This window comes from Anomaloglossus baeobatrachus, chromosome 3 (genome assembly GCF_048569485.1).
Source record: "Anomaloglossus baeobatrachus isolate aAnoBae1 chromosome 3, aAnoBae1.hap1, whole genome shotgun sequence".
In the NCBI taxonomy this organism is placed as follows: domain Eukaryota; kingdom Metazoa; phylum Chordata; class Amphibia; order Anura; family Aromobatidae; genus Anomaloglossus; species Anomaloglossus baeobatrachus.
Window position 1 is genome coordinate 62,552,187 of NC_134355.1, and position 26,818 is coordinate 62,579,004.

Consider the following 26,818-nt stretch of genomic DNA (forward strand, 5'->3'; position numbering starts at 1 on the left):
TGTAACAAGAGTTGTATCTCATTAGCAAGGCTATGGAAATAGCCAGACAGAACGACTCCAGTAAAAAATGGTTCACATCTCGCAAGCCATATTTCCGATAAATATGGCAACCATAAAAATGGTGTCTCCGCATGTGGACGATGCCGGCACCCCCTTTTTATGGGAGCAGGACATTGGGAAATGCCCCAGGCGTGATATCAGCCAATGGGGAACTGGCAGACAGGTCATGAGTCCCCTCGTTCTGTAGCTAAATTCATAACTGTCACAATGAGAGCATTGGCGTCCGCCTACGACGCTCCCAGGCAAAGTTATGGCCAATATCCCCTTTGCTGGATAATTCTGATCCATGCAGGGGGAGTAGCAGTGCTCCCTGTGAGGTCACTAAGGTAGGAGGGGACCTGGATCTGCCCAGGTTGATAACCCTACTTCGGCCATTTTCCAGCGTTCTTCTGCTCGGGGGCCTGGTTGGGAAAGACCTGTGAGGGGGTTCCTGGAAACCTGGTCTACAGCGCCCCCCTGTGGCCAGACGCACAAGGTAACTGATTGAATTGTATACCTGTTGTAAACCATGCTTTATCTGTAACTGTACTCTGACATATGTATATTCTGTAGATTCCCTATTGTATATATTGTAGTTTCTAGTGTGCTTTAGGCGATTAAATTATATAATTAATCTTGGGCTGTTCTGTTATCTCGATCTTGAATCCCACGTCTGTGTGTTCGGCTAATAGTTACCGTGAAGCGGTTGGTGGCAGCGAGTTGTGCCAAGGATTATTGTGGGGAGGCCAGTGAGATTCGGGAAGATATTATATATTCCGCCCGCGGAGGTCGGGGGAATATATACCTTACTCTCACCGGGGACCCTTCAATAATCGGCATAAGTAGTATAGCGGCCTCCTTGCTTATTGTCGGGCAATTCCATAATTGGCCTGACTATAAGAGGGGCGCTAGAGAGCGCGTCACGTGCTCTGTCTGTCGGTCGGGAGGTATAAAGTAGGGGTGACCCCCACTTGTTACCCCCCGATTGTGACGTACTGGTAGCCAGCGCGGGGGATTTCTGAGTGACCCCCCCCGGTGGTTTGTGACATATTGGTGGCAAGCGGTGGGATCGAGATAATAGTGTGTGTGAGTGTGAGACCCATACTCCCAGACACTAAAGACTGCCTGCAGCAGCTGTGGCTGCTGGGGTCTTCAGACTAGCTCAACACTAGAGTGTCAGAGTGCAGATACTGTAAGGTGTGTGGAGGCATCAGGGGTCAGTTCTGTGTCAGTGACCAAAAGTCTGCAAGAATGGCTGAGAGCACCAGGAGCAAAGCCAAAGGAATGGCCGATGCTCAGGCCAGAGACGATGAGGAGGTTGTCCACGAGTCCTCCAGGAGCTCGACGCCAGAAAACAGCTCTGCAGAGGACATTGCACAACCGGGCACTGCTGGACAAGATGAGGAGCAGCTCGCCCAAGGGTCCTCAACGAGCCAGACGCCAGCCCTCCGCTCTGCAATGGACAGTGAAGCACCAGGCTCCGCAGCGGGCCGCAGATCACCACGTGCCATTCCACCGAGCCTGGGAGGCTCGGATAGCCTTCTTCAAATGGCTATGGCCCTACGCCAGGCTGGAGACCGGGAGGGCTACAAGGAACTCATGGCCGAGCGTGAGCGGCAAGCAGCGCGTGAAGAGCGCCAGGCAGAGCGTAACTACCAGCTGCAGCTAGCTCAGCTCCGGCCCTCATCAGCCACCCGTGACCTTCCAGACACCAAACTTCCAAAGGTCCGTGTTGAGGACTTCCCAGTGCTGGAGAAGGATGGAGACTTGGACTCTTTCTTGACTGCTTTTGAACGGACTTGCTTGCAGCATCATCTGAACAAGGACCAGTGGGCCAAATACCTGACCCCCCGTTTAAGGGGTAAGGCCCTGGATGTCCTTGGGGACTTGCCTGCTGAGGCAGATCAGGGCTACGACACCATCAAGCGGGCCCTGATCCAACAGTACAACCTCACTCCAGAGTCCTACCGCAAGAAGTTCCGGAGCCTACAGAAGGGACCAAAGGACTCCTGGGCTGACCACCGGCGGGCACTTGCCCGAGCTGCCGACCACTGGACCCAAGGCCTGCAGCTTTCCACCGGACCGGAGATCCTGGACTTGTTCATCACGGAGCAACTCTTGTGGAACTGCCCTGAGGATCTCCGCCAGTTCATCCGAGACCAGAAGCCAAAGGGGTCCACGGCTACAGCTGCCCTTGCCGATGACTACACCAACAACCGGGCCCCTGAGGCCAGGAGAGCGGCCACCAGCAGCACCTGGAGAGGGGGTAAGATGAATTCTGCGACTGCCCCACCTGCCCCTAGACTGCAGGGGGTGTCCCCCTCAACTCCCCTCTCCAGGCCCGTGGCAGAGCCAAGACGGTGCCACCAGTGCAACCTACCTGGACACTTCAAGGCCATGTGCCCTCAGCGTCCCAAGGCCCCGGCTCCGTCCCCGTCCCAAGGGCCGCCCAAGGTGTATTGTGTGGGTGGGGGTGGTGGTAGGTCCCTGGACAGCTTCCAACCTGTCACCGTCGGCCAGTCTGTGACCATAGGACTGCGAGACAGCGCCTCGGAGGTGACTCTGGTGCGGCCTGAGATGGTGTCCCCCCAAGACTTGATCCCTGGAAAAACCCTCGCTGTCTCCGGGATTGGAGGCATTGACCCGGCGCTGCCTGTTGCTGACATTTATGTGGACTGGGGCGCAGGGCGAGGGGTGAGGGAGGTGGGGGTAACTGATCGGATCCCTGCAAACGTGCTACTTGGGACAGATTTGGGGCAGATAACCTCCCAGTTTGGGCCCCAACCAAGGGCTGAACCGTCAGCCCGTACTGACATGACTCCTAACAATGTTAATGTGTTATCTATGAATGATGTAAGGGAGGAGGGAGTGAATTCTGATATTTCTGCTTGCACAGACACCATAGACACACACACAGCTGCAGCTGTGACAGGAGGGGAGGGGGTCAGAGAAAGGTGTGACCATGCCTCTACAAGTAACCAGCCTGTGAGCTGGGATCTGTTGCCCTCTGCAGGGATAAGCAGAGAGCAGGGTGCTGCAGGGGGAGGACCAGTGTGTGGGGTGGGGGCTACCACAGCAAATGTGGGGTCCCCAGAGATTTCACAGCGGGGTTCTGTTGCTGCAGGGGGGGAACAGGCAGGTGAGATTGGGGCCGGTCCAGGAGCGGAAGTGCTTCCAGGTAAGATCTCGGTGCAGGGTTCCCCCACAACCGGGGTGTCAGGAAGCCAGGTAGGTCTGCCTGAACCGGCGACTTGGTCAGGAACGGAGGAGGAGCAGGCACGACCCACGGTCGCAGCGGCTGTGGCCGCTGTCACCCGCAGTGGGAGTGCTGGAAGCCAAGGGGCCTCCCGGAGGTCCGATAGCTCTTCCCCTTCTGACCAAGTGGCAGCCGAGTCAGGTGGAGGCCAGGACACAGGTCCCGGGGTACTGACCGAAGATGTGACAGTCTCGTCGATTCTGGCCACATCTAGTCAGGAGTTTCAGGCAGCGTTAGAAGCTGACGACAGCCTGAAAGCTCTAAAGGAGCAGGCGGCACAGCCTCCCTCGGACTCGGACCCGGAGCGAGTGGTCTGGGACCAAGGACGGCTGTACCGGGCCACGGTCCAGCAGGGTTCACCGGAGGCGTGGCCCAGGGACCGACAGTTGGTGGTACCCTATCCGTTCCGGACGGAGTTGTTGCGGATCGCACATGAGATTCCGATGGCCGGACACCTAGGGATCGCTAAGACCAAGGCCAGGTTAAACCAGCATTTCTACTGGCCAAAAATGGGGGCCGATGTGGCTGCCTACTGCCGTTCGTGTGAAACCTGTCAGAGAGTGGGGAAGGCGGGGCCACGCCCCAAAGCCCCACTGGTATCTCTGCCAATCATCGATGAGCCTTTCAGGAGGGTGGCTGTGGATCTGGTCGGCCCGCTGGCCATCCCCAGCAGCTCCGGGAAACGCTTCATACTGACGGTAGTGGACTATGCCACCCGGTACCCAGAAGCAGTGGCCTTGTCGTCCATTCGGGCTGACAAGGTGGCCACCGCATTGCTGGAGATTTTCTCCCGAGTGGGTTTTCCCCAGGAAATGCTCACCGACCGGGGGACCCAATTCATGTCCCAGCTGATGGAGACCCTCTGTAAGCAAGTCCAGGTGCGACATCTGGTGGCCAGCCCGTACCATCCACAGACTAATGGCCTGTGCGAGCGGTTCAATGGCACCTTAAAGCAGATGCTTAAGATGTTGGTCGACTCCCATGGGCGTGACTGGGAGCGGTATCTCCCACACCTGTTATTTGCTTACCGGGAGGTTCCACAGGCCTCAACAGGATTCTCACCGTTTGAGCTCCTGTACGGGCGACGTGTGCGGGGCCCCCTGGCTCTGGTGAAAGAGGCTTGGGAAGGGGATTTGGCCACCCCTGGAGTGTCGGTTATCGAGTATGTCATGCGCTTCCGGGACAAAATGCAGGCCTTGACGCAACTGGTACACGACAATATGGCTCAAGCCCAGGCCGATCAGAAGCGTTGGTACGACCAGAACGCTTGTGAGAGGACCTACCAAGTGGGTCAAGAGGTGTGGGTACTGGTCCCCGTACCACAGGACAAGCTTCAGGCAGCCTGGGAAGGCCCATACCTCGTGTACCAGCAGCTCAACCCTGTGACGTACCTGGTCACCCTGGACCCTGCCCGTGGAAGGCGGAAGCCCTTCCATGTGAACATGATGAAGGCACATCATGAGCGGGAGGCATGTGCGCTCCCCGTGTGCAACCTGCCCGAGGAGGGAGAAGCGGAAACCCTCTTGGATATGCTAGCCCAGGTTAGGGCAGGCGGATCCATTGAGGATGTGGAGGTTGGCCACCAGCTCTTGGAGGACCAACGGTCCCAGCTGTGGGCCACCCTACACCCCTTCCGGGGGTTGTTTACCAACCAGCCCGGAAGGACTGACTTGGCTGTCCATCACGTGGACACTGGGGATCATCCCCCGATCCGGCGTTCAGCATATCGGGTCTCCCTGGAGGTGCAGCAACACATGCGCCAGGAGATTGACGAGATGCTGAAGCTGGGGGTGATCCAGGCATCCAACAGCGCTTGGGCCTCGCCTGTAGTCCTCGTCCCTAAGAAGGACCGAACCACTCGGTTCTGCGTGGACTACAGGGGGCTCAATGCGGTCACGGTCGCCGATGCGTACCCAATGCCACGCATCGATGACCTGCTCGATCAGTTGGCCGGGGCTCAGTACCTGACCATCATGGATCTGAGCCGGGGATATTGGCAGATCCCCCTGACTCGCAAGGCCAGGGAACGCTCTGCCTTTATTACCCCATTTGGACTGTACGAGTCCACGGTGATGCCATTCGGGATGAGGAATGCCCCTGCCACTTTCCAGCGGATGGTCAACACCCTGCTCAAGGGACTTGAAGGGTACGCGGCCGCGTACCTGGATGACATTGCCGTCTTCAGTCCCACCTGGGAGGACCACCTAGAGCATCTAGCACAGGTGCTCAGGCGGATCCACCGGGCAGGTTTGACCATCAAGCCGGGAAAGTGTCAGCTGGCCATGAGCGAGGTCCAGTACCTCGGTCACCGGGTAGGTGGGAGAACACTGAAGCCCGAGCCTGAGAAAGTGGAAGCCATCGCATCCTGGCCCACCCCCAGGACCAAGAAGCAGGTGATGTCCTTCTTGGGGACCGCTGGGTACTATAGGAGGTTTGTTCCATGCTATAGTAGCCTGGCAAAGCCCTTGACGGACCTCACCAAGAAGAAGCTGCCCTCTGCAGTCGATTGGACAATGGACTGCGAGACAGCCTTCCGGGCCCTAAAGGACGCCCTGTCCAGCCCGCCCGTGCTACAGGCAGCCGACTTCACGCGGCCGTTTGTAGTACAGACCGACGCCAGTGACTTCGGCCTCGGTGCGGTGCTCAGCCAGGTGGACTCTGCGAGCCAAGAGCACCCAGTCTTGTACCTGAGCAGGAAGCTGTTACCAAGGGAAGTGGCCTATTCCACGATGGAGAAGGAGTGCCTGGCCATAGTGTGGGCCCTGCAGCGTCTGCAACCCTATCTATACGGGCGCCACTTCATCGTGGAGACGGACCACAATCCCCTCAGCTGGTTGCACACCGTCTCTGGGACGAATGGGCGATTGTTGCGATGGAGCCTTGCGCTCCAGCAATACAACTTCACCATTCGCCACAAAAGGGGCCGTGACCACGGTAACGCAGACGGGCTGTCCCGACAAGGAGAGGTCGCGGACGGGCGCACGGGGGAACACCGGAGTGTGCTGCCCCCTAGCGCCCTCAAAAGGGGGGAGGTGTGAGGTAAATCCGGAGAGATGACGATAAATCATGATATTCAAGTATGTCAGGAAGCCCTCTCCTGGTGTCAACCCCCCTTTCCTTCACACAACTGGTTTAGCAACAAACTCCATGGCCATGTCCTGTGATATGGAAATGAGGTGGCTTTAGGACAAAGGACACAGGATGACTCCCTGCCGTCACCCTGTAACAAGAGTTGTATCTCATTAGCAAGGCTATGGAAATAGCCAGACAGAACGACTCCAGTAAAAAATGGTTCACATCTCGCAAGCCATATTTCCGATAAATATGGCAACCATAAAAATGGTGTCTCCGCATGTGGACGATGCCGGCACCCCCTTTTTATGGGAGCAGGACATTGGGAAATGCCCCAGGCGTGATATCAGCCAATGGGGAACTGGCAGACAGGTCATGAGTCCCCTCGTTCTGTAGCTAAATTCATAACTGTCACAATGAGAGCATTGGCGTCCGCCTACGACGCTCCCAGGCAAAGTTATGGCCAATATCCCCTTTGCTGGATAATTCTGATCCATGCAGGGGGAGTAGCAGTGCTCCCTGTGAGGTCACTAAGGTAGGAGGGGACCTGGATCTGCCCAGGTTGATAACCCTACTTCGGCCATTTTCCAGCGTTCTTCTGCTCGGGGGCCTGGTTGGGAAAGACCTGTGAGGGGGTTCCTGGAAACCTGGTCTACAGCGCCCCCCTGTGGCCAGACGCACAAGGTAACTGATTGAATTGTATACCTGTTGTAAACCATGCTTTATCTGTAACTGTACTCTGACATATGTATATTCTGTAGATTCCCTATTGTATATATTGTAGTTTCTAGTGTGCTTTAGGCGATTAAATTATATAATTAATCTTGGGCTGTTCTGTTATCTCGATCTTGAATCCCACGTCTGTGTGTTCGGCTAATAGTTACCGTGAAGCGGTTGGTGGCAGCGAGTTGTGCCAAGGATTATTGTGGGGAGGCCAGTGAGATTCGGGAAGATATTATATATTCCGCCCGCGGAGGTCGGGGGAATATATACCTTACTCTCACCGGGGACCCTTCAATAATCGGCATAAGTAGTATAGCGGCCTCCTTGCTTATTGTCGGGCAATTCCATAATTGGCCTGACTATAAGAGGGGCGCTAGAGAGCGCGTCACGTGCTCTGTCTGTCGGTCGGGAGGTATAAAGTAGGGGTGACCCCCACTTGTTACCCCCCGATTGTGACGTACTGGTAGCCAGCGCGGGGGATTTCTGAGTGACCCCCCCGGTGGTTTGTGACACTCATTAATTCCGCAGCGGGTAAATCCGCGGGTATAAAAAAACACGTTTTGCGCACACCATTTTTGTAAAACCCATAGGATTTGCTGGGGAATGACTGCAGCAATGTTAGACACATTTCCTGCAGCAATTCCACTGCAAAATCCACGGTAAATCTGCAGCACGTCCACAGGGCCTTAGGAAGAAATTTGCAAATAGAAATAAAAAAACAATTTGCAATTCAGAACTTCCCAAAGGAATTTTGGCTCTGGATTATAAAGGGGCAAATACAGGACGACTCTCTGATGCACAGTCCTATAGAATGAAGCTGGTGGACACCTTTTTGTGTCTTTATTTTTTATTTTTTTTATTTCTTGTCCCACTACAGCGTGCATACAATATTTTAATGCATTTTCCCCCCTGCGATTGTTTAATGACATGCAGTATTGCTTTTTATAGATAAATTGCCATTCCCCTATGAAGCCCAGATAATCCAGCTATTTAACGGGAAACTGTCCGGTACAATATGCACCCATAACCACGAGCAGTTATAGGTATATATTGCTAATCCCTGCTTAACCGTCCCTGTATATACTAGCATAGATAAAGAGATCTCTAGAAAAAGTATTTCTAAAGATCCTTTATGATATGCTAATGAGTGAGGGGACTAGTCCCCTGGGCGTTGGTTCCTTCTCTTATTCTACCCTCCTAGCATGGTAGCACACCTGTACCTGTGTTCGCGGTTACCGCACTTCTGAATGCCGGGCACTTTCGGTCATGCGCAGTATGAGGCTGGGTGTACGCATCCTGGCTTCAGAGAGGTCTAGTGCACATGACCGTAAGGGTATGTGCACACGTTGCTTTTTTTTCCGCGCGGAAAAAAACGCACCCTCTGGCAGAGGGGAGAATTGTAAACAATGCTTTTTGAGAAACAACGCATCGAAAAAGCATGCGTTTTTCATGCGTTTTTCATGCGTTTTTCATGCGTTTTTCATGCGTTTTTCATGCGTTTTTCATGCGTTTTTCATGCGTTTTTCATGCGTTTTTCATGCGTTTTTCATGCGTTTTTCATGCGTTTTTCATGGTGCGTTTTTTAAGACTTGTCAGTGATAATAAAGTTGGTTGAACACAGACCTTTGGAAAAAAAAACCTGTGATGTCATTTCCTTCTCCACATTCTGTTTGGATAAATGGGAGCGCTTGGAATGGAAGGAGCACCATTTGAATTTTGGAAAAGTTGAAATAAACTTCGCGCACCAAGCCCCTTAGGTACCTATACGTCAGAAAACCCCCACAAGTGACCCCATTTTGGAATCTGCACCCATCAAGGATTTTATTCAGGAGTATATTAAGCATTTTGAATCCACAGCTACTTCCCCCAAAATGTTGCTGTAGCAACAATATTCTCACTTTTAGGCCCGCTTCACATGTCAGTGAAAAACACTGACGTTTTTCACTGGCGTGTAAAACACGCACATGTCCCTCCGTGTGCCGTGAATCACGGCACACGTGGGTTGTCTAAGTGCAATCCGGGCTCCGTTCTCCGTGGCCCGTGATTGCACTTAGAGATTAACTCACCTGCACCCGCTCCCGCTCTCCATGGTGCTGATCGCTCACGCGGTGCAGCATCCGGCCGGCGCTGACCCCCGCAGCAGCTGCTTCCGGGTTGGCTGTGTCGTGCATCATGAATATGCGCGACAATAATGAGCCGGCACAGAAGGAACAGGGAGGACGGGCTGCAGAGGACATCGCTGGACGCCGGGTGAGTTAAAATGTTTTTTATTTTAAAAGCACGTTTTTTTCTGGCACGTGTTTCACGGATCACACCACTGCGTGGTCCGTGGGACATCAGTGATGCCAGAAAAAAATGGACATGTCTCCGTGCGGCAATCACGCACACGCGGGTACGCCGCCTGGAGACACGTGCAGTGAAAAATCACTGACGTGTGAGCAGACCCATTCATTATAATGTGTCCGCGTATGTCAGTGATTCTGGTACGTTTAAAAAAAAGCACAAACGTCCCAGAATCACTGACGTGTGAAAGGGGCCTAAGGCTATGTGGCCATGATCCAGCGATGCGGCGTCTAGTACAGTGTCAGCCTTCCTGCAGCTGCCCATGCCCACGATTTGGGTTCAGGCTGCTGTGGAGCTCTATGCTACCTGCAGAGAACACTCTCGTCTCTGCAGCATAAATTGACATGCTGAGGCTCGGGAAGCCACGCTACCGGTCAGTTTATGCTGCGGAGAAAAGAAGCACAGTGGGCATGGGATCTCCAAAAATCCTTCCACTGTGCTTCTACTGCACAACGCAGCGTTATGGACGCAGGGAAAACACTCAGCGCCCATAACGCTGCAAACCCTGATTGTGGAGACACAGCCTAAAAAGCGTCAATGGATGAAGGGATGTCAAATATATAGAACGTCCTACCCCCGCCTGCATATTCTAAGCTGGCACCTTTAGTACCTTTCATGTGGCACTAAAGGGTGCCTAGCTTAGTATTTATCCAATAAAAAAAAAAAAAAAAAAAATGAAAAAAATGGCGTGGGGTCCCCCCTATTTTTGATAGCCAGTCAGGGTAAAGCAGACAGCTGTAGCCTGCAAACCACAGCTGGCAGCTTCATCTTGGCTGGTGATCAATTTGGAGGGCTCCCCATGTTTTTTTTTTTTATTTATAAATAAAGAATAAAAAAAAAAAATAACGTGGGGTCCCCCCAAATTAGATCACCAGCCAAGGTGAAGCTGACAGCTGGGGTCTGGTATTCTCAGGGTGGGAAGAGCCATGGTTATTGGACTCTTCCCAGCCTAAAAATAGCAGGCCGCAGCCGCCCCAGAAGTGGCGCATCCATTAGATGCGCCAATCCTGGCGCTTCGCCCCAACTCATCCCGCGCCCTGGTGCGTTGGCTAACGGGGTAATAAATGGGGTTGATACCAGATGTGTAATGTCACCTGGCATCAAGCCCAGCAATTAGTGATGTCACGGCGTCTATCAGACACCCGACATAACTAATTGACAGTAAACAAAAGCAAAAAAAGACAACAAAAAATGTTTTATTAGAAAAAACACTCCCCAAATCATTCCCTTGTTCTCCAATTTAATTAAAAAAAATGGGTCCGCAGAAATCCATATGGATGTCCCACGTCGCCTCTGGACCTTCTAGAATATGGGGGCACGTTCAGGAAACGTATCCCCCATTTTCTAGGAGGGCAGACCCTCCATTTGAGGAGAGTGGGTGCAAAAATCTGCACCCACTCTCCCCGGGTCACAGCTGCAGAGTGCGAGCATCCAGCACAGCTCTCTGAACACTGTGCTGGCTGTCAGCTGCTCTGCACATGTGACCGGCCGGCGTCTGCTGTGAAGGAGGAGGAGGAGGGGGCCGCGGGGGATCAGCGCTGCGACCGGACAGGTATGTATGACACCGGGGGGGGAATTGGGGTGAACGGGCAGGGCCTGGGGAACAGTTTTCTGTCGCATGTGTTATTGCACATGCGACAGAAATCATAGGAGCAGGGCGGCCGGTGCGCTACTGTGCGCGCGGCCATGTTGGATTTTCGGGAGGGGGGTCGGGGGTCGGGGCGGGCACTTTGGCGACACCGGGGGCTTTGCCAGGAAGTGAGGTCAACAGGAAGCCTCTTGACCTCACTTCCAGGTAAATGCCTGCGTTCTGGCGTGCCGACAAAGGCCGCGGACCGCAACAAAAAAGCAGGTCCATGCGTTGTGGCTGCGTTCTGACCCCACATCATTGATTCAATGGGGGAGAGAACGCAGCCACAACGCACAAAAGAAGTGACATGCTGCTTTTCTTTCCGCACCGATTTTTGGCATCCAAAACGCTGCGGAAAGAAACGCAGCATGTGCACTGATTTTTCAGCTTTCCCATACACTTTGCTGGGAAAGCTGAACGCATGCAATTTGCCACTGAAACGCTGCGGTTCAAAACGCAGCGTTTCCGCGGTAAAAAACGCATCGTGTGCACACAGCCTAAGTGCCGGGACTTCAGATCAGTGGACACAGGTACGTTCCTCACCGCTGGTGATGCTGCATTGAATAGCATGTTGGCACACCCCTGTGAGCGTGCTGCCATGCTAAGAGGGCGGTATGAGCAAAGGAACTAATACTCTTGTGACTAGTCCTTGTCCTCATTAGCATCTCATAAAAGATCTTTAGAAATACTTTTTCTAAAAATCTCTTTATGCTACTAGATACATGGACATTTAGGCAGGGATTACTAATATGCACCCAGAACTGCTCGTGGTTCTGGGTGCATATTGCACCTGACAGGTTCCCTTTAAATCCTCCATCAGTGATTGACATTGGCATTTAAATGGTTATACACTGCAACGATTGGAGATGGCTACGGCTGCTTGTTTTCCAGCATATTCTTGCATCTGCCAGGTACGGTGCAGGTTCAGCTCCTGAGCCCGCTTCGTATACGTGCTGCAGCCATAGCGTGTAAAGTTACATTATATCAGTTGTGAAGGGGTTTGCTAGTATTTGCTGCTTTTGTCACTCCAGCTATTATAAAACTACAACTTTCAGCATTCCCTGGAAGCTACAGGCGTGCGCTGCGGCCATTGCAGACAGCGCTTGCATTCTCACGGTCACTACACAGTGTACACTGCACCTTCACTCAGCTGATCGGTGGGCTGCGGGATGCAAACTCCCCCCAATCGTATATTGATGACCTGTCCTAGAAATAGGTCATCAATATTAAAATCTTGGAAATAAATCTTGTATCACAGACACCCCCTTTTAATATGTAATTTGGTGTCTATTTACGTATTACGTGGATGGCCTGAGTCCTCTGCTTGTTTGTGAATCTACTCTCCACCATTATATCCGTGTTATCCACTAGCGAGTCGCGACTATGGATTTTTACATTCCAGCTGCTCCATTAATATGTCCAGGGATACCCCGAGCACTTAATGATGCAGCCGGAGTTTTCAGATGCCTCTTCTGCAACATTTAATAGCTTTGATGGAATCTGCCTTATTCTGCAGCGATCTATTAAGGTCTAATGTATTGATATTACCCCTTTAGGGACTTCCATCATACATGTACAGCGGATGTGTGCACTGATTGCACGGAGCTGAGCCCGCTCCATAAAGCACCGGTGCTGGCTTTACCCAGTGTAAGGCTTGAGTCACACTTGCGAGAGCCTCGCGTGAGTCTCACATCGCATCACCCGGCACGGCCACACACACTCCTGACAGGAGCGGGTCAGCTGCATGTATTTCTATGCAGCTGAGATGCTCCTGTCAAGAGAGCTGCAGGCCATGTCGGGTGATGTGATGCAAGACTTGCACGAGTCTCTCACAAGTGTGACTCTGGCCTTACTCATACAATCTGCCCTAGCTCCGATCAAACAGTGTAACCTCTTAAGTGATGCTGACAATCTTGACAGTGATATTTCAAAGGCTTCAACATGGAAACCATCAGTCCTGACTGCCATCAACCCTCATGTTATTACTCCTGTCAAGTCTGTTGTTGCAATTCAGCGGAGATCATCAGTTTTGCAATGCTACAGTATAGTATAGGCAAAGATTAATTCAAATTTCAAGAAACAAAATAAAAACATTCTAAAAATATATTTTTAAATGTCCGCACACAAAAAGGGATCTCTAGCACACCTACCATGCTGGGGAGTGAATACAAACTCGTGAAGTATGATTAGATGGTCCAAGGATGGACTAGTCGTGTGGTGTAGACACAATGCTGGACTAGTCCTGTGGTGTAGACACCATGCTGGACTAGTCCTGTGGTGTAGACACCATGCTGGACTAGTCCTGTGGTGTAGACACCATGCTGGACTAGTCCTGTGGTGTAGACACCATGCTGGACTAGTCCTGTGGTGTAGACACCATGCTGGACTAGTCCTGTGGTGTAGACACCATGCTGGACTAGTCCTGTGGTGTAGACACCATGCTGGACTAGTCCTGTGGTGTAGACACCATGCTGGACTAGTCCTGCCTCCTTTTGGTTGGCAAAAGTTCAGATGTCGTGTAAAAGGGAATTCTGTTAACTTGTTGGCATATCTCTTTAACACTGCACTTATTCAGCTCTGCAGATCTTAAGGTGGTGTCACACACAGCGACAACGACAACGACGTCGCTGCTACGTCACCATTTTCTGTGACGTTGCAGCGACGTCGCTGTCGCTGTGTGTGACATCCAGCAACGAGCTGGTCCCTGCTGTGAGGTCGCCGCTCGTTGCTGAATGTCCAGCTTCATTTTTTGGTTGTCGCTCTCCCGCTGTGACACACACATCGCTGTGTGTGACAGCGAGAGAGCGACGAAATGAAGCGAGCAGGGAGCAGGAGCTGGCATCTGGCAGCTGCGGTAAGCTGTAACCAAGGTAAACATCGGGTAACCAAGGTGGTTACCCAATATTTACCTTCGTTACCAGCCTCCGCCGCTCTCGCTGCCAGTGCTGCCGGCTCCTGCTCTCTGCACATGTAGCTGCAGAACACATCGTGTAATTAACCCGATGTGTACTGTAGCTAGGAGAGCAAGGAGCCAGCGCTAAGCAGTGTGCGCGGCTCCCTGCACATGTTGCAGCACTGTCCTTATGATCGCTGCTTCGGCTGCTGTTTGACAGCTAAGCAGCGATCATAATAGCGACTTACAAGGTCGCTGCTACGTCACAGAAAATGGTGATGTAACAGCGACGTCGTTGTCGCTGTCGTTTAGTGTGACCCCAGATTTAGTCTCCAGATTGTTGCGCTCCTAGAGGCTGTACTTTTAGATTAGATGTAGGTCATGATATATCCTTTTACAAGTTGTGAATATTCCTTTTAAGAATGCAATGGGTCATCGGAAATCTGACGTGCGTGCATGGCAGATGTTAGATGCAGATGTATGGAGTGGGTCCAGGAGCTGAGCCTGCGCCATACACAACAGCTGTATGTGTTAAAGGGAACCTGTCACCACTTTTTTTGACCTGTAAGCTGCAGCCACCACCACCGGGCTCTTATATACAGCATTCTAACATGCCATATATGAGCCCAGGCCGGTGGTGTAATATATAAAAAACACTTTATAATACTTACCAAACGGTCGTGCGGTGGGCCTTATGGGCGTCTCCGTTGTCCGGTGCCTCCTCTTTCGGCCATCTTCTTCGTCTTTCTGAAGCCTGGGTGCATGACGCGGCTACGTCATACACACTTGCCGGTCCCGTGCAGGCGCACTACAATACTTTGATCTGCCCTGCTCAGGACCTGAATGCCGGTGAGTGTGGATGACGTCGGACCCGTCATGCACCGTGGCTAGAGAAGGAGCCCAAAGAGGGCCATAAGAGGCGGCACCGGACAACGGAGACGCCCATAAGGCCAACTGCACGACCGTTAGGTAAGTATTATAAAGTATTTTTTATGTTCTACCCCAGGCCTGGGCTCTTATATACAGCATGTTAGAATGCTGTATATAAGAGCCCGGTGGTGGTGGCCACAGCTTATAGGGCAAAAAAGTGGTGACAGGTTCCCTTTAAACAATAAAAATTAAATTTGGTATTGAAATCCTAGTACGAACATGCATAATCACTTTAACCAAAAAGCTATGACTGAATTGGGTGTTTTTGTAGGTTGCTTTCTTTATTGGTGCACGTCAGAAGCAGGAGGCTGACCCTAATATTAGAAGAAAGTGCTCTCTTGCTATGCAGGTCACCCCCTGCTGCAGGCACCAGACTAAACCAGGTCCGCTTCATGCCTTGTAGGAGGCAGACGCAGATCCGGGTTCTCCAGATCTGTTTCTTAAAAGGAACCGGACAGCTGGGATGGAGCCGCACTGAAGACTAGTCTGACAGGCGGGTCCCCAGTGGCTTGTCCCCATCCACTGCCAGTGACTGACAGGTGTCTGTCTATACACGCACGCAGGGAGAAACCCTGCTCAACGGGAGCAGGCAGGGGGAGGCCGCCTGTCTGACTAGTCCTGTGCAGATCCATCTTTGGCGACTTTTAAAGGTTGAAATACTGCTGCGTTTCAAAGATCAGTGTCACATACCTACCTGCCTGGGATCCTTCCTCCAGTGTCTGTGTGCTGCAAGAAAATGATTTCTCCAGGACCGGATCCTCTTGTTTTGCACACCCACCTGCGCCCTCTCTTTGACCAAAAAGTGGCCTTCCTTGCTTCGGTGAAGGGTCTCGGAGTTACACCTCTCCTTGCCATCTTGTCACAAGCTGGATGTTGTCCGTGCTGTTCGTCTCTACTTGTCCATCACTTCTCCCTTCAGGCGCTCCTTATTTATCCTTCTGGATGCAGTGTGAAAGAATCTGTCCACTTCAAAGGTGACGTTTTCATTCTGGATTATTATATATTCTAAGGTCACATGAACCCTCCTTTTCATGATGATGGCACAGTCTTGCGCTGGTGGTAGGGGCATCTTCGGCGGTGCGTCATCAGACCTCTGCGCAGGGTTGCCTGGTCTTCATTCCACACATTCTTGACGTTCCATAGGGTGCACACTTTTGCATCTGCAGGTACAGGTCTTGACACTAATGTGCTGATTGCAGCACCTTAAGGCTATGTGCCCACGGGACATTTTACCTACGGATTTTGCCGCGGAAAACCTGTGGATTTACCTGGAATTTTTTTTTTAGGTAAATCCGCAGGTTTTAGCAAGTACAGACACTCCCCATGTTATCCTGTGGGACATGGGGAGTGCTGTGTCCATGCTGCGGATATGTGCCGCTGCGTATGTCCCACAGCCACACATAACTGCATGCCCATTAATCCCTCCGGAAATCCCGCTCCTCCTCTGTGGAGATAGAGGCCCGGACTTCTGCAGGTAAGTCGCATGGAAACCTGCGGATGTATCTGCAGGTACAATGTCCCATGGGCATATAGCCTTAACCTTCTCGTGGCCTGCTCATTGTCTTCCATCTTTCCCCCCCCCCCCCCCCCCTCTTCACCCAAAGGAACTACTTTTGGGATGTCTGAGGATTCTATTGTCCTCCAATTAAGTGTCCGATAAAATAGGATTATTAGTACTCTTTCATGCAGCCACCATAAAGTTTTGCATTTGTGATTTTATCCCAGTGTTTACAGAGTTTGTTTTCTTATAATTTAATCTTTTACTGTTGCTTCTACTTGTTATACCAACTTGGGCACGTAGGAAAAAAAAAATATTGTCTCCTCCTAAACGCAGTGACATCGCTCGTGAAAGCACCCGCTCCCGTCGTTTGTGCATCACAGGCAAATCGCTGCCCGTGGCGCACAATATCGCTAGGCCCCGTCGCACGGACTTACCTGCCTAGCGACGTCGCTGTGGCCGGCAACCGCCCCTTTTCTAAGGGGGAGGTTCGTGCGGCGTCACAGCGACGTCACACGGCAGGCGTCCAATCGGAAGGGCGGAGACCAGCCGCAGGAAAGTCACGCCCACCTCGTTGCCGGAGGACGCAGGTAAGGTGTTTTTCGTCGTTCCTGGGGTGTCACACGTAGCGATGTGTGCTGCCTCAGGAATGACGAACATCCTGCAATAGCAACGATATTTGGGAAATGGACGCAGGAGATTATCACTACAGGACTAGGTTCCAGGTGCCAAACAGGCTAGTTTGTTTATCTCCGCTCCCACCACGGATTAGAAGTTTGCTGACCATGTACTGTGCACACAGGAATCTGCCAATCAGTGGTGTGGGTGGGGTTACACAGGACTCAGCATTTTGAGCACTGCTAAATCTGCAGTAGAGAAAACAGGGATTCTATCAAAACTGCAGCATTCAGCCCAGTAAGTGCTACATCAATAGAATCAGGGTCTCTGTGCCTACTTCATGCTACTCTCTGATTACATAATATAAACCTGCTTACAGAATCCCTTTAAAAAAAAAAAAAAAATCCCTAAAATTTTGCAGTTTTCATTCTGACCACTGAGTTTATTATTTATTATTGTAGCTCTATTTATTCCATGGCACTTTACATGTGAAAAAGGGAACATTTTTAAACAAATACAATAATCGTGAAAAATTCAAGGCACAGACTGATACAGAAGGAGAGGACCCTGCCCGCGAGGGCTCCTTTTGGTTTTGTAAAAATCGCTTTTCAGCAGTCATCTCATTATCATCAGACAGGATTACAATGACTGGTAACGCCTACATATAGATTCCGTTTTTCCCCCAAAAATAAGACCCTGCCTTATATTATTTTTGTCCCTAAAAATGCGCTAGGGCTTATTTTTGGGGTCGGGCTTAATTACAGGGAAACATGTTTGGAGGCAAGTTTACTCCCACATACCCCCCTCCCTTCCCAGGAGACTCATACTTACCAGACCCCGAACATCAGTGTCGCTCAAAGGTCCTCCTGAGATGTTTGGCAGGCGCTCTCAGTAGGTATGCTGCACGCCGCCCGCCCCTGCTTTTTGCCGGCACGCATCGATGTGTGTGGATGAGTAATCCACTGTAGGTCCTCCCGTTCGGCGTCTGGTGAATATGATTGGGAGTTTTCTGTGTTTTTTTTTTTTTTTTTTTTTTTTTTTTTTAATTCTCTCTTTTGGGGGTCTTTGCTTTAAATAATGAGGTGTCCTGCAGCATTCTTTAACTTTTCAGCTGCATGGACACTTCATTATTGAACTGCGACTAGGGCTTATTTTCAGGGTAGGGCTTATATTTAAGTCTTGTTCCGAAAAGACCTGCTCCAAGTCTTTTCAGGATAAAGCTTGTTTTCGGGGAAACATGGTAACAAAGGATCTACCATGCATAATAGGCTATGTGACAGTTCGCCTCCTCCCCCTCCCTGCATAATGATCTCTGCACAGATCATGGAGCATGTCCACAACACACTCCTACAGAAGTCATTGAACATCTATCTATTCTCTGTGTCCACGTGACTTCTGTGAAGTATCTGTGTTGCTGGTAACAGAAGCCTAAGTTGGTGTTGGCAGTACAGAAAATAGATAACAAACAAAAACCTACTATCAGAAAATAAAAAAAACAGAATGAGATAAAATATTTATGCTAAATTTTGTAAAAAATTAACAAAAATGATGCATCTCCTTTTAAGTTATGCATATTCTTGCATATACAGTGGAACCTCGCTTAACGAGTAACCCAGTTAACGAGAATTTCACTCAACGAGCAAAGCCTTCTGTAAATTTGTAACTCTGTTTATGAGAAAGCTTTGCTGTACGAGCAAAGTCCTCACCGCACACACTTCCGGTTCCGTACATCCACCGCGCTCTAACCCGCACTTGCAGTCCACACAAACACACACATACACGCACAAAACACTCACAAACACGCACGCACATACAGTATTATGCTCACCTTACCTTCCGTTCCATCGCCGGCCTCCTGGGTCTTGTAGTTCGCCGGTGCATTGCGACGATTGAGGAATCCTCGCGGCGAACTACAAGACCCAGGAGGCCGGCGATGGAACGGAAGGTAAGGTGAGCATTTAATGTATGAGTTTGTGTTTGTGTGTGTGTGTGTGTGTGTGTGTGTGTGTGTGTGTGTGTGTGTGTGTGTAATGGCACAATAGGGCACCAGGATGGGACATTTAACAAGTTGTGGAATCAATTGTCTGCATTGCATTGATTTCCTATGGGAAATCTTGCTTTGCTGAACGAGTAACTTGTTTAACAAGCACAGTCCCAGAACGGATTGTTGTCATTAACCAAGGGTCCACTGTACTTCTATAGTAAAGAAAGGAGTGATGTAAAGGTGTGTAACATTTCTGTGCAGTCTTATGTTGCCACCAGCATTAAGTATTGATGACCTTTCCTGTTACCTGCAGTACCTGAGAATGGCCACGACAGTGTGTGGCGCTGTGCTGTTTCTACTCCTTAGGCCCCCTTCACATTTCAGTGATTCTGGTACGTATAACTCCCGTTTTCATGCTTACCAGAGCCACGGACATACGCAGACCTATTAAAATCAATGGGTCTGCGCATACATCCATGTTTTTTAACAGACGTGTCAATGTGTGTCGCACGGAGAGAAGTCTGTTTTTCTCCCGCAGCACTGATGTCACACGGACTACGTGTGACATGTGCCAGAGAAAACATGGTGTCTTTCAAATAAAATTAATCTCTATACTCTTCTGTCCCCAGCATTGCTTTCTTAGGTGCTGCTGTCCTTTGCTTTTGGGCCCGCTCATTATGCTCATGAATATTCACTGCACTGCGGACCCGGAAGTAGCAGCGCTGGGGAGAGTTGCGTAAAAAGTTCCTGGTCTCCGCTATCATAGATAGCACATGGAGAAAACACGTGTGCCAAAGTCATGGCACACGGAGGGCCATACGCACCATCAACACGGACCGTGAAAAACGTCAGTATTTTCCACGGACGTGTGAAAGAGGCCTTACACTGTGTATATTGGGCAGATATGGCAGCTGGGGTTTGACTCTGCATCGATCTGATATTTATATAGGTCATCAATGTCATTGACCTGAAAAATCCCTTTTTAAACTAAAATAAACATTTTTGGTTTTCCATGTCCGATACATATATTGTATATTTTTTTCTTCTCCTCAGCCAGAGTCAGCTGAAGACTCTTCATTCCGACCTGAGCTGTAGACTGGAGGAGTCTCTGGGAATCGTCAATGAGAAAGTACCGTTCAATGATACAAGTAAGTGCTCCTGTAGTATTCAGCGCCGGTGATGGAGCACTTTCCTCCTTCGGAGCGGCACTTCATTGATCTCCAGCTGCTATAAATGCTGCTTTTCCAGTGATGTATAACTTTGGAAAAAAATAGCGTAAGTAAGCCGTGAATAAAAGGAGCTGTCAGAGTCACGCTGGGCGACTTCCAGTACGCCTCGCCGCGGATTTCTTAACTCTGAGTTGTTTGACTATTAAGCTTCATTTATCAGTGTATGGGGTAATATACGCACACAGCGAAAAAGAGAGGAAAGTGTGGATGTGGAGTACTCCTCTTCTGGATTATTCTAGAGCTCTGCCCTGTATGTGGGGAACCTGCAGAGCCCGATATCACCGCTTCATGAGCAGAATGCAAGGAACAGTGAGGACTGACACAGGAGAGAGCGCAGAGGCTTTCAGTAATAGACATAGGCAGAGATACAAGACACTAAATCTGCTACAGTCATTTCTTAAGGCCGCTTTACACGCTGTGATATCGTGACCGATATCGCTAGCGTGGGTACCCGCCCCCATCGGTTGTGCGACATGGGCAAATCGCTGCCAGTGGTGCACAACATCGCCCAGACCCGTCACATTACTTACCTGCCCTGCGACGTCGTCGTGACCGGCGAAACGCCTCCTTTCTAAGGGAGCAGTTCGTTCAGCGACATCACTGCAGCGTCACTGAACCGCCGCCCAATAGAAGTGGAGGGGCGGAGATGAGCGGGACGAACATCCCGCCCACCTCCTTCCTTCCGCACTGTGGGCGGGATGCAGGTAAGGAGATGTTCCTCGTTCCTGCGGTGTCACACGGAGCGATGTGTGCTGCCGCAGGAACGACTAGCTACATAGTTACTGCTGCAGCAACGATATTTGAGAATGGACCCCCATGTCACCGATGAGCGATTTTTGCACGTTTTTGCAACGATGCAAAATCGCTCAAAGGTGTCACTCGCAACGGCATCGCTAAAGCGTCCGGATGTGCGTCACAAATTCCGTGACCCCCAACGAGTTCGCTTGAGCGATGTCGCAGCGTGTAAAGCGGCCTTTAGACATAGATTGCTTAAGGCCTCTTTCACACATACATGCCTCCGGTACATGTATGGTCCGTTTCCCCACGTACCAGAGACACGTACACACGTAGACCTATATCTTCCTATGGTGTCGGACACACGTATGTATTTTCGCACGGAACGTGTGTCCGTTCCGTACATACGTGTGTCCGTTTGTTTCTCACGCCGACATGTCCCCACACGGACCACACGGATGTGTTCCGTGTGACACCCACCGGAGAAACCCAAAACATTACTCACCTTATCCAGCCCTCCTGTCTCTGCCGCTGCTGTCACTTGCTGCTGACCGCCGCTCATTATGCTAATTGAATATTCACTTCACTGCGGCCGGAAGCAGCAGCAGCAGTGGGGAGTCGGCAGGACCGAACACCGAAGATCAGCACCACAGACAGCGACACCAGAGACAGGTGAGTAGAAAGTTCCCGTTCTCTGTGTGTTATCACGGATAACACACGGAGAACACACGTGTGCCATACACACGACACACCGAGGGCAATATGCACCTTTGACACGTCCGTAAAACACGTGCGTGATTTCTTTTTCGCTCCTAATTGGGAGACCCAGACAATTGGGTGTATAGCTATTGCCTCCGGAGGCCACACAAAGTATTACACTTAAAAGTGTAAGGCCCCTCCCCTTCTGGCTATACACCCCCAGTGGGATCACTGGCTCACCAGTTTTGTGCTTTGTGCGAAGGAGGCAACACATCCACGCATAGCTCCACTGTTTAGTCAGCAGCAGCTGCTGACTATGTCGGATGGAAGAAAAGAGGGCCCATACAGGGCTCCCAGCATGCTCCCTTCTCACCCCACTTCATGTCGGAGGTGTTTGTTAAGGTTGAGGTACCCATTGCGGGTACGGAGGCTGGAGCCCACATGCTGCTTCCTTCCCCATCCCTTTTTACAGGGCTCTGGGTGAAGTGGGATTCTATCGGTCTCCAGGCACTGAGACCGTGCTCCATCTACAGCCCCTGGTATCTGCTGGACATGGAGCGGAGTATCTTCAGGGACATGGCCCTGCTACATGGAGGTACTCTGTGTCCCTGTGGGGACCGCGCAGACACACGGCAGCACTGCTGGGTGTGTTAGTGCGCCAGGGACAGCGGCGCTGTCCGCACTAGTGCCATCGCACACCACAGCGTTGCTGGGTGTGTTAGTGTATTGGGTGACTACTGCGCTAACCGCCGCTGCCATTTTTATTTAAGGCGCCGCTGGGATTTGTGGTGCGCCGGGGACTTCCGCGCCGGCCAGCACTGATATGCCGGCCGCGCTTATTAACTCGAGTCCCCGGCTTCTGGGCCTAGTCTCCCTTCGTTACCGCCCACAGGCCTGACAGTCAGGGTAGGGGCGTGACGCTGCATAGCACAGCAGCGCTGAGAGCTGGAGTATGTTTTGCATACTCCACCCCTCTCACTGTGTGCACTGTGAAACCGGATTCCCGCACTTTCTCAGGCACGCCCACGGCTTCCTTCTCTACAAGGACGCCGGCAGCCATTAGTGTCAGTTTCTGTACGATACAGAGACAAGTGTGGAAGACCCTGGCATTCTGATAGTCACACAATCGCTGCAACAGGCGTTAAGCAGCACCTGTGGTGCTAACCCCACTAGTGCAGAAGTGCACTTATAGATATGCTTGTACTATATACATTGCACTGTTTGGTCGCACGTTGTATATACCCTCCTGGATTGTGCGGAGGAGTTATCAGCATATTCTCTGTGTAAAACAAAGGTGCAGAACCACATGTTTTTCTATGCAGCCGGTACAGCATGTACGGCTATACGGCCGGCAGGTTACATAGACCCCCATTATATCCAACTCAGCCGGAGTCTCTGCTAATGGCCAGAGGATGAGGACGGTGTCTGCAGTATTTACTGACAGATTTTCTGAGACTATGGCTATGATACTAGAAGCCTAGCAGTCCGGACATGTCTCTCACAACTTGGGCACTGTTGAATCATTGATCCATGGCCCCCCTCAGTGTGAACAACTAACAGCTCCGGGAATGTCACACGCATCCCAGAGTCACGGCTCTGCACAGACGTCAGTCCCAGACAGCCTAAGCGAGCTCACTATGAGCGGCCCTCGGTTTCATCAGGGTCCTAGCAGAAGGACTCTCTGTGTAATGAGGCGGAAGTAGCGGCTCAGGATTCTGATCCTGAGACCGCTCTCAATCTGGATACACCTAATGGTGACGCCATAGTGAATAATCTTATAGCGTCCATCAATAGAATGTTGGTTATTTCTCACCCAGCTCCTCCAGTGGAGGAGTCAGCTTCACGTATTTTTCTGGACCACTCTGCCTTCAGAGAGGCAGTCCAGGAACACCACACTTATCCAGATATGCGCTTCTCCAAACGGCTTAGGATACACGTTATCCCTGCCCCCTGACGTGGTCAAGGACTGGACCCAGTGTCCCAAGCGGCATCCTCCAATCTCCAGGCTTGTAGCTAGATCCATAGTTGCAGTGGGAGATGGAGCTGCACTTAAAGATGCCACTGACAGACAGATGGATCTCTGGTCTAAATCCATCTATGAGGCTGTCGGCGCACCGTTGGCTCCAGCATTCTCACCCTTGGGGCACTCCAAGCTATTTCAGCTTGTCTTACACAGATTGACACGGTTACACGTACATCTGTGCCGCAGGTGGCATCCTTAACCTCTCAAATGTCTGCATTTGTTTCTTACGCGATTCAGGTTGCCCTAGACTCTGCGAACCGTACGGCAGTAGCCTCCGCTGCTCCGTGTTTTTAAGCAGAGCCTGGTCTGCTCGTTAAGTGAATGGAAGGCAGATTCTGCTTCCAAAAAAGGTTGCTTAACCAGTTGCCTTTTTCTGCTGACCGACTGTTTGGTGAGCGTTTGGATGTAACCATTAAACAGTCCAGGGGTATGGATTCATCCTTTCCTCAGCCCGGACACAACAAACCCCAACAGAGCAGGAGGCAGTCGTGGTTTCGGTCTTTTCGAGGCTCGGGCAGGTCCCATTTTTCCTCGTCCAATGTGGACTCAAAAGGATCAGAGGAGCTCAGATTCTTGGCGGGCTCAGTCACGCCCAAAAAAGAGACAGTCTGAAAACCCGCTTCCAAGGCGGCTTCCTCATGACTTGCGGCCTCCTCTCTCCGCATCCTCGGTCGGTAGCAGGCTCACCCGCCTTGGCGATATTTAGCTGCCATAGGTCAATGACCGTTGGGTGTGAGACATTCTGTCTCACGGGTACAGGATAGAGCTCACTTCTCGTCCTCCAACTCGATTCTTCAGAACTTCTCCACCTCCCGGCCGAGCCGCTGCTCTTCTGCAAACAGGGTGCACTCTATAGGCAGAAAGAGTGATGACCCCCGTTCCTCTTCAGGAACAAGGTCACGGTTTTTACCCCAAATTATTTGCGGTGCCTATAAGAACGGGCCGTTCCGTCCCGTTCTGGATCTAAAACTGCTCAGCAAGCTCGTGGACACCAGGCGGTTCCGGATGGAATCCCTCCGCCATGTCATCGCCTCAATGTCCCAAGGAGATTTCCTAGCATCATTAGGCATCAAGGATGCTTATCCACACGTGCCGATTGATCCAGAGCACTAGCGTTTCTACGCTTCGTTATAGGAGACGAACACCTTCTGTTCGTAGCTCTACCTTCCGGCTAGCGACAGTCCCACTGGTCTTCGCCAAGGTCAGGGCAGCAGTAGTCACAGTCCTGCACTCTCAGGGTCACTCTGTGATCCCATATTTAGACGATCTACTTGTCAAGGCACTCTCTTAGGAAACATGCCGACACTGCCCGAACGTTGCGCTGGAGACTCTCTAGAGTTTTGGGTGGATCATCAACTTTTTGAAGTCAGATCCGACCCCGACCCTATCGCTAACATATCTAGGCATGGAGTTTCATACTCTCTCAGCGATAGTGAAGCTTCCGCTAGACAAACAGCATTCACTACGGGCTGCAATCTCTTCTTTAAGAACCAGTCGCACACATTGAGACGCCTCATGCACTTCCTACGTAAGATGGTAGCAATGGAGGCAGTTCTTTTCGCGCAGTTTCATCTGCGTCCACTACAATGTGACATTCTCCGCCAATGGGACGGGGAGTCGACCTCCCTCAACAGAGTCGTCTTTCTTTCTCAGGCGGCCAAGGAATCTCTACGGTGGTGGCTTCTTCCCACCTCATGGTCAAAAAGAAGGTCCTTCCTATCCCCATCCTGGGCGATAGTTACGACAGACGCGAGTCTATCAGGGTGGGGAGCAGTCTTTCTCCACCACAGCGCTCAGGGTACGTGGACTCAGCAAGAGTCCACCCTTCAGATCAATGTTCTTGAACACAGAGCAGTGTATCTTGCCCTACAAACCTTCCAACAGCAGCTGGACAGCAAGCAAATCCGACTTCAGTCGGACAACTCCACAGCGGTGGCATACATCAACCACCAAGGAAGAACGCGCAACCGGCAAGCCTTCCAGGAAGTCCGGCAGGTTCTGATGTGGGTGGAAGACACGGCATCCACCATATCCACAGTTCACATCCCAGGCGTGGAAAACTAGGAAGCTGACTTCCTAAGTCGCCGGGGTGTGGCCGAAAGGGTATGGTCTCTTCACCCGGACGGGTTTCAGGAGATCTGGCGCCGCTGACAGAGGCCGGACGTCGATCTAATGGCGTCACGGCACAACAACAATGTGCCAGCTTCATGGCACGGTTTCACAATCATCGAGCTCTGGCGACAGACGCCTTAGTTCAGCATTGGTCGCAGTTCCAGCTACCTTATGTGCCACCTCTGGCATTGTTGCCCAGAGTGCTGCGCTAGATCAGGACCGACTGCGGCCGCGCCTTCCTCGTCGCTACAGATTGGCCGAGGATGTTGTGGTTCCCGGTTCTGTGGTGCCTCACGGTAGGCTAACCGGGGGCACTACCAGACCAATCAGACTGGCTGTCTCAAGGGCCATTCTTCCATTTGAATTCTACGGCCCTCAACCTGATGGTGTGGCATTGAGTCCTGGAACCTAGTGTCGTCAGGATTACCTCAGGACGTGGTTGCCACCATGAGACAGGCTAGCATACCAACGTCCGCCAAGATTGACCACAGGACGTGGAAGATATTCTTATCTCGGTGCTCGGCGCAGGGTGTTTCTCCCTGGCCGGTTGCATCGTCTATGTTTCCTTCCTTCCTGCAATCTAGGTTGGAAAAAGGGTTGTCGCTCAGTTCCCTTTAGGGACAAGTCTCAGCGCTATCTGTATTTTTTCAGAAACGACTTCCTCAGGTACGCACGTTCCTACGGGGAGTTTGTCGTCTCAGCACTCCGTACAAGCGGCCGTTAGAGCCCTGGGATCTGAACAAGGTTCTAATTGCTCTCCAGATGCCGCCTTTCGAGCCTTTGGAAGAGGTCTCCCTTCCCGCTTTTCTCGGGAAGTGGCCTTCTAGTAACGGTCTCGTCTCTTAGGAGAGTTTCCGAGCTAGCAACGCTCTCATACAAATCTCCCTTCCTGGTCCTTCACCAGGACAGGGTAGTTCTGCGTCCGATTCCGGAATTTCTCCCTAAGGTGGTATCCCACTTTCATATCAATCAGGATATCACCTCACCTTCTTTGTGTCCTCGTCCAGTCCATCATTTTCAGAAGGATTTGCATC

At 51.4% G+C, this 26,818-nt stretch overlaps 1 protein-coding gene across 2 annotated transcripts in view; it reads left to right on the forward strand.

Annotated features, from left to right (window-relative positions):
• Window positions 1-26,818, forward strand: part of PPP1R21 (protein phosphatase 1 regulatory subunit 21) — a 187,801-nt gene that overhangs the window by 30,013 nt on the left and 130,970 nt on the right. For both annotated transcript variants that reach the window (XM_075339212.1, XM_075339213.1), the window contains exon 7: window positions 20,040-20,134. In XM_075339212.1, the coding sequence (XP_075195327.1) occupies window positions 20,040-20,134 (95 nt within the window). The remainder of the gene's footprint in view (window positions 1-20,039; window positions 20,135-26,818) is intronic.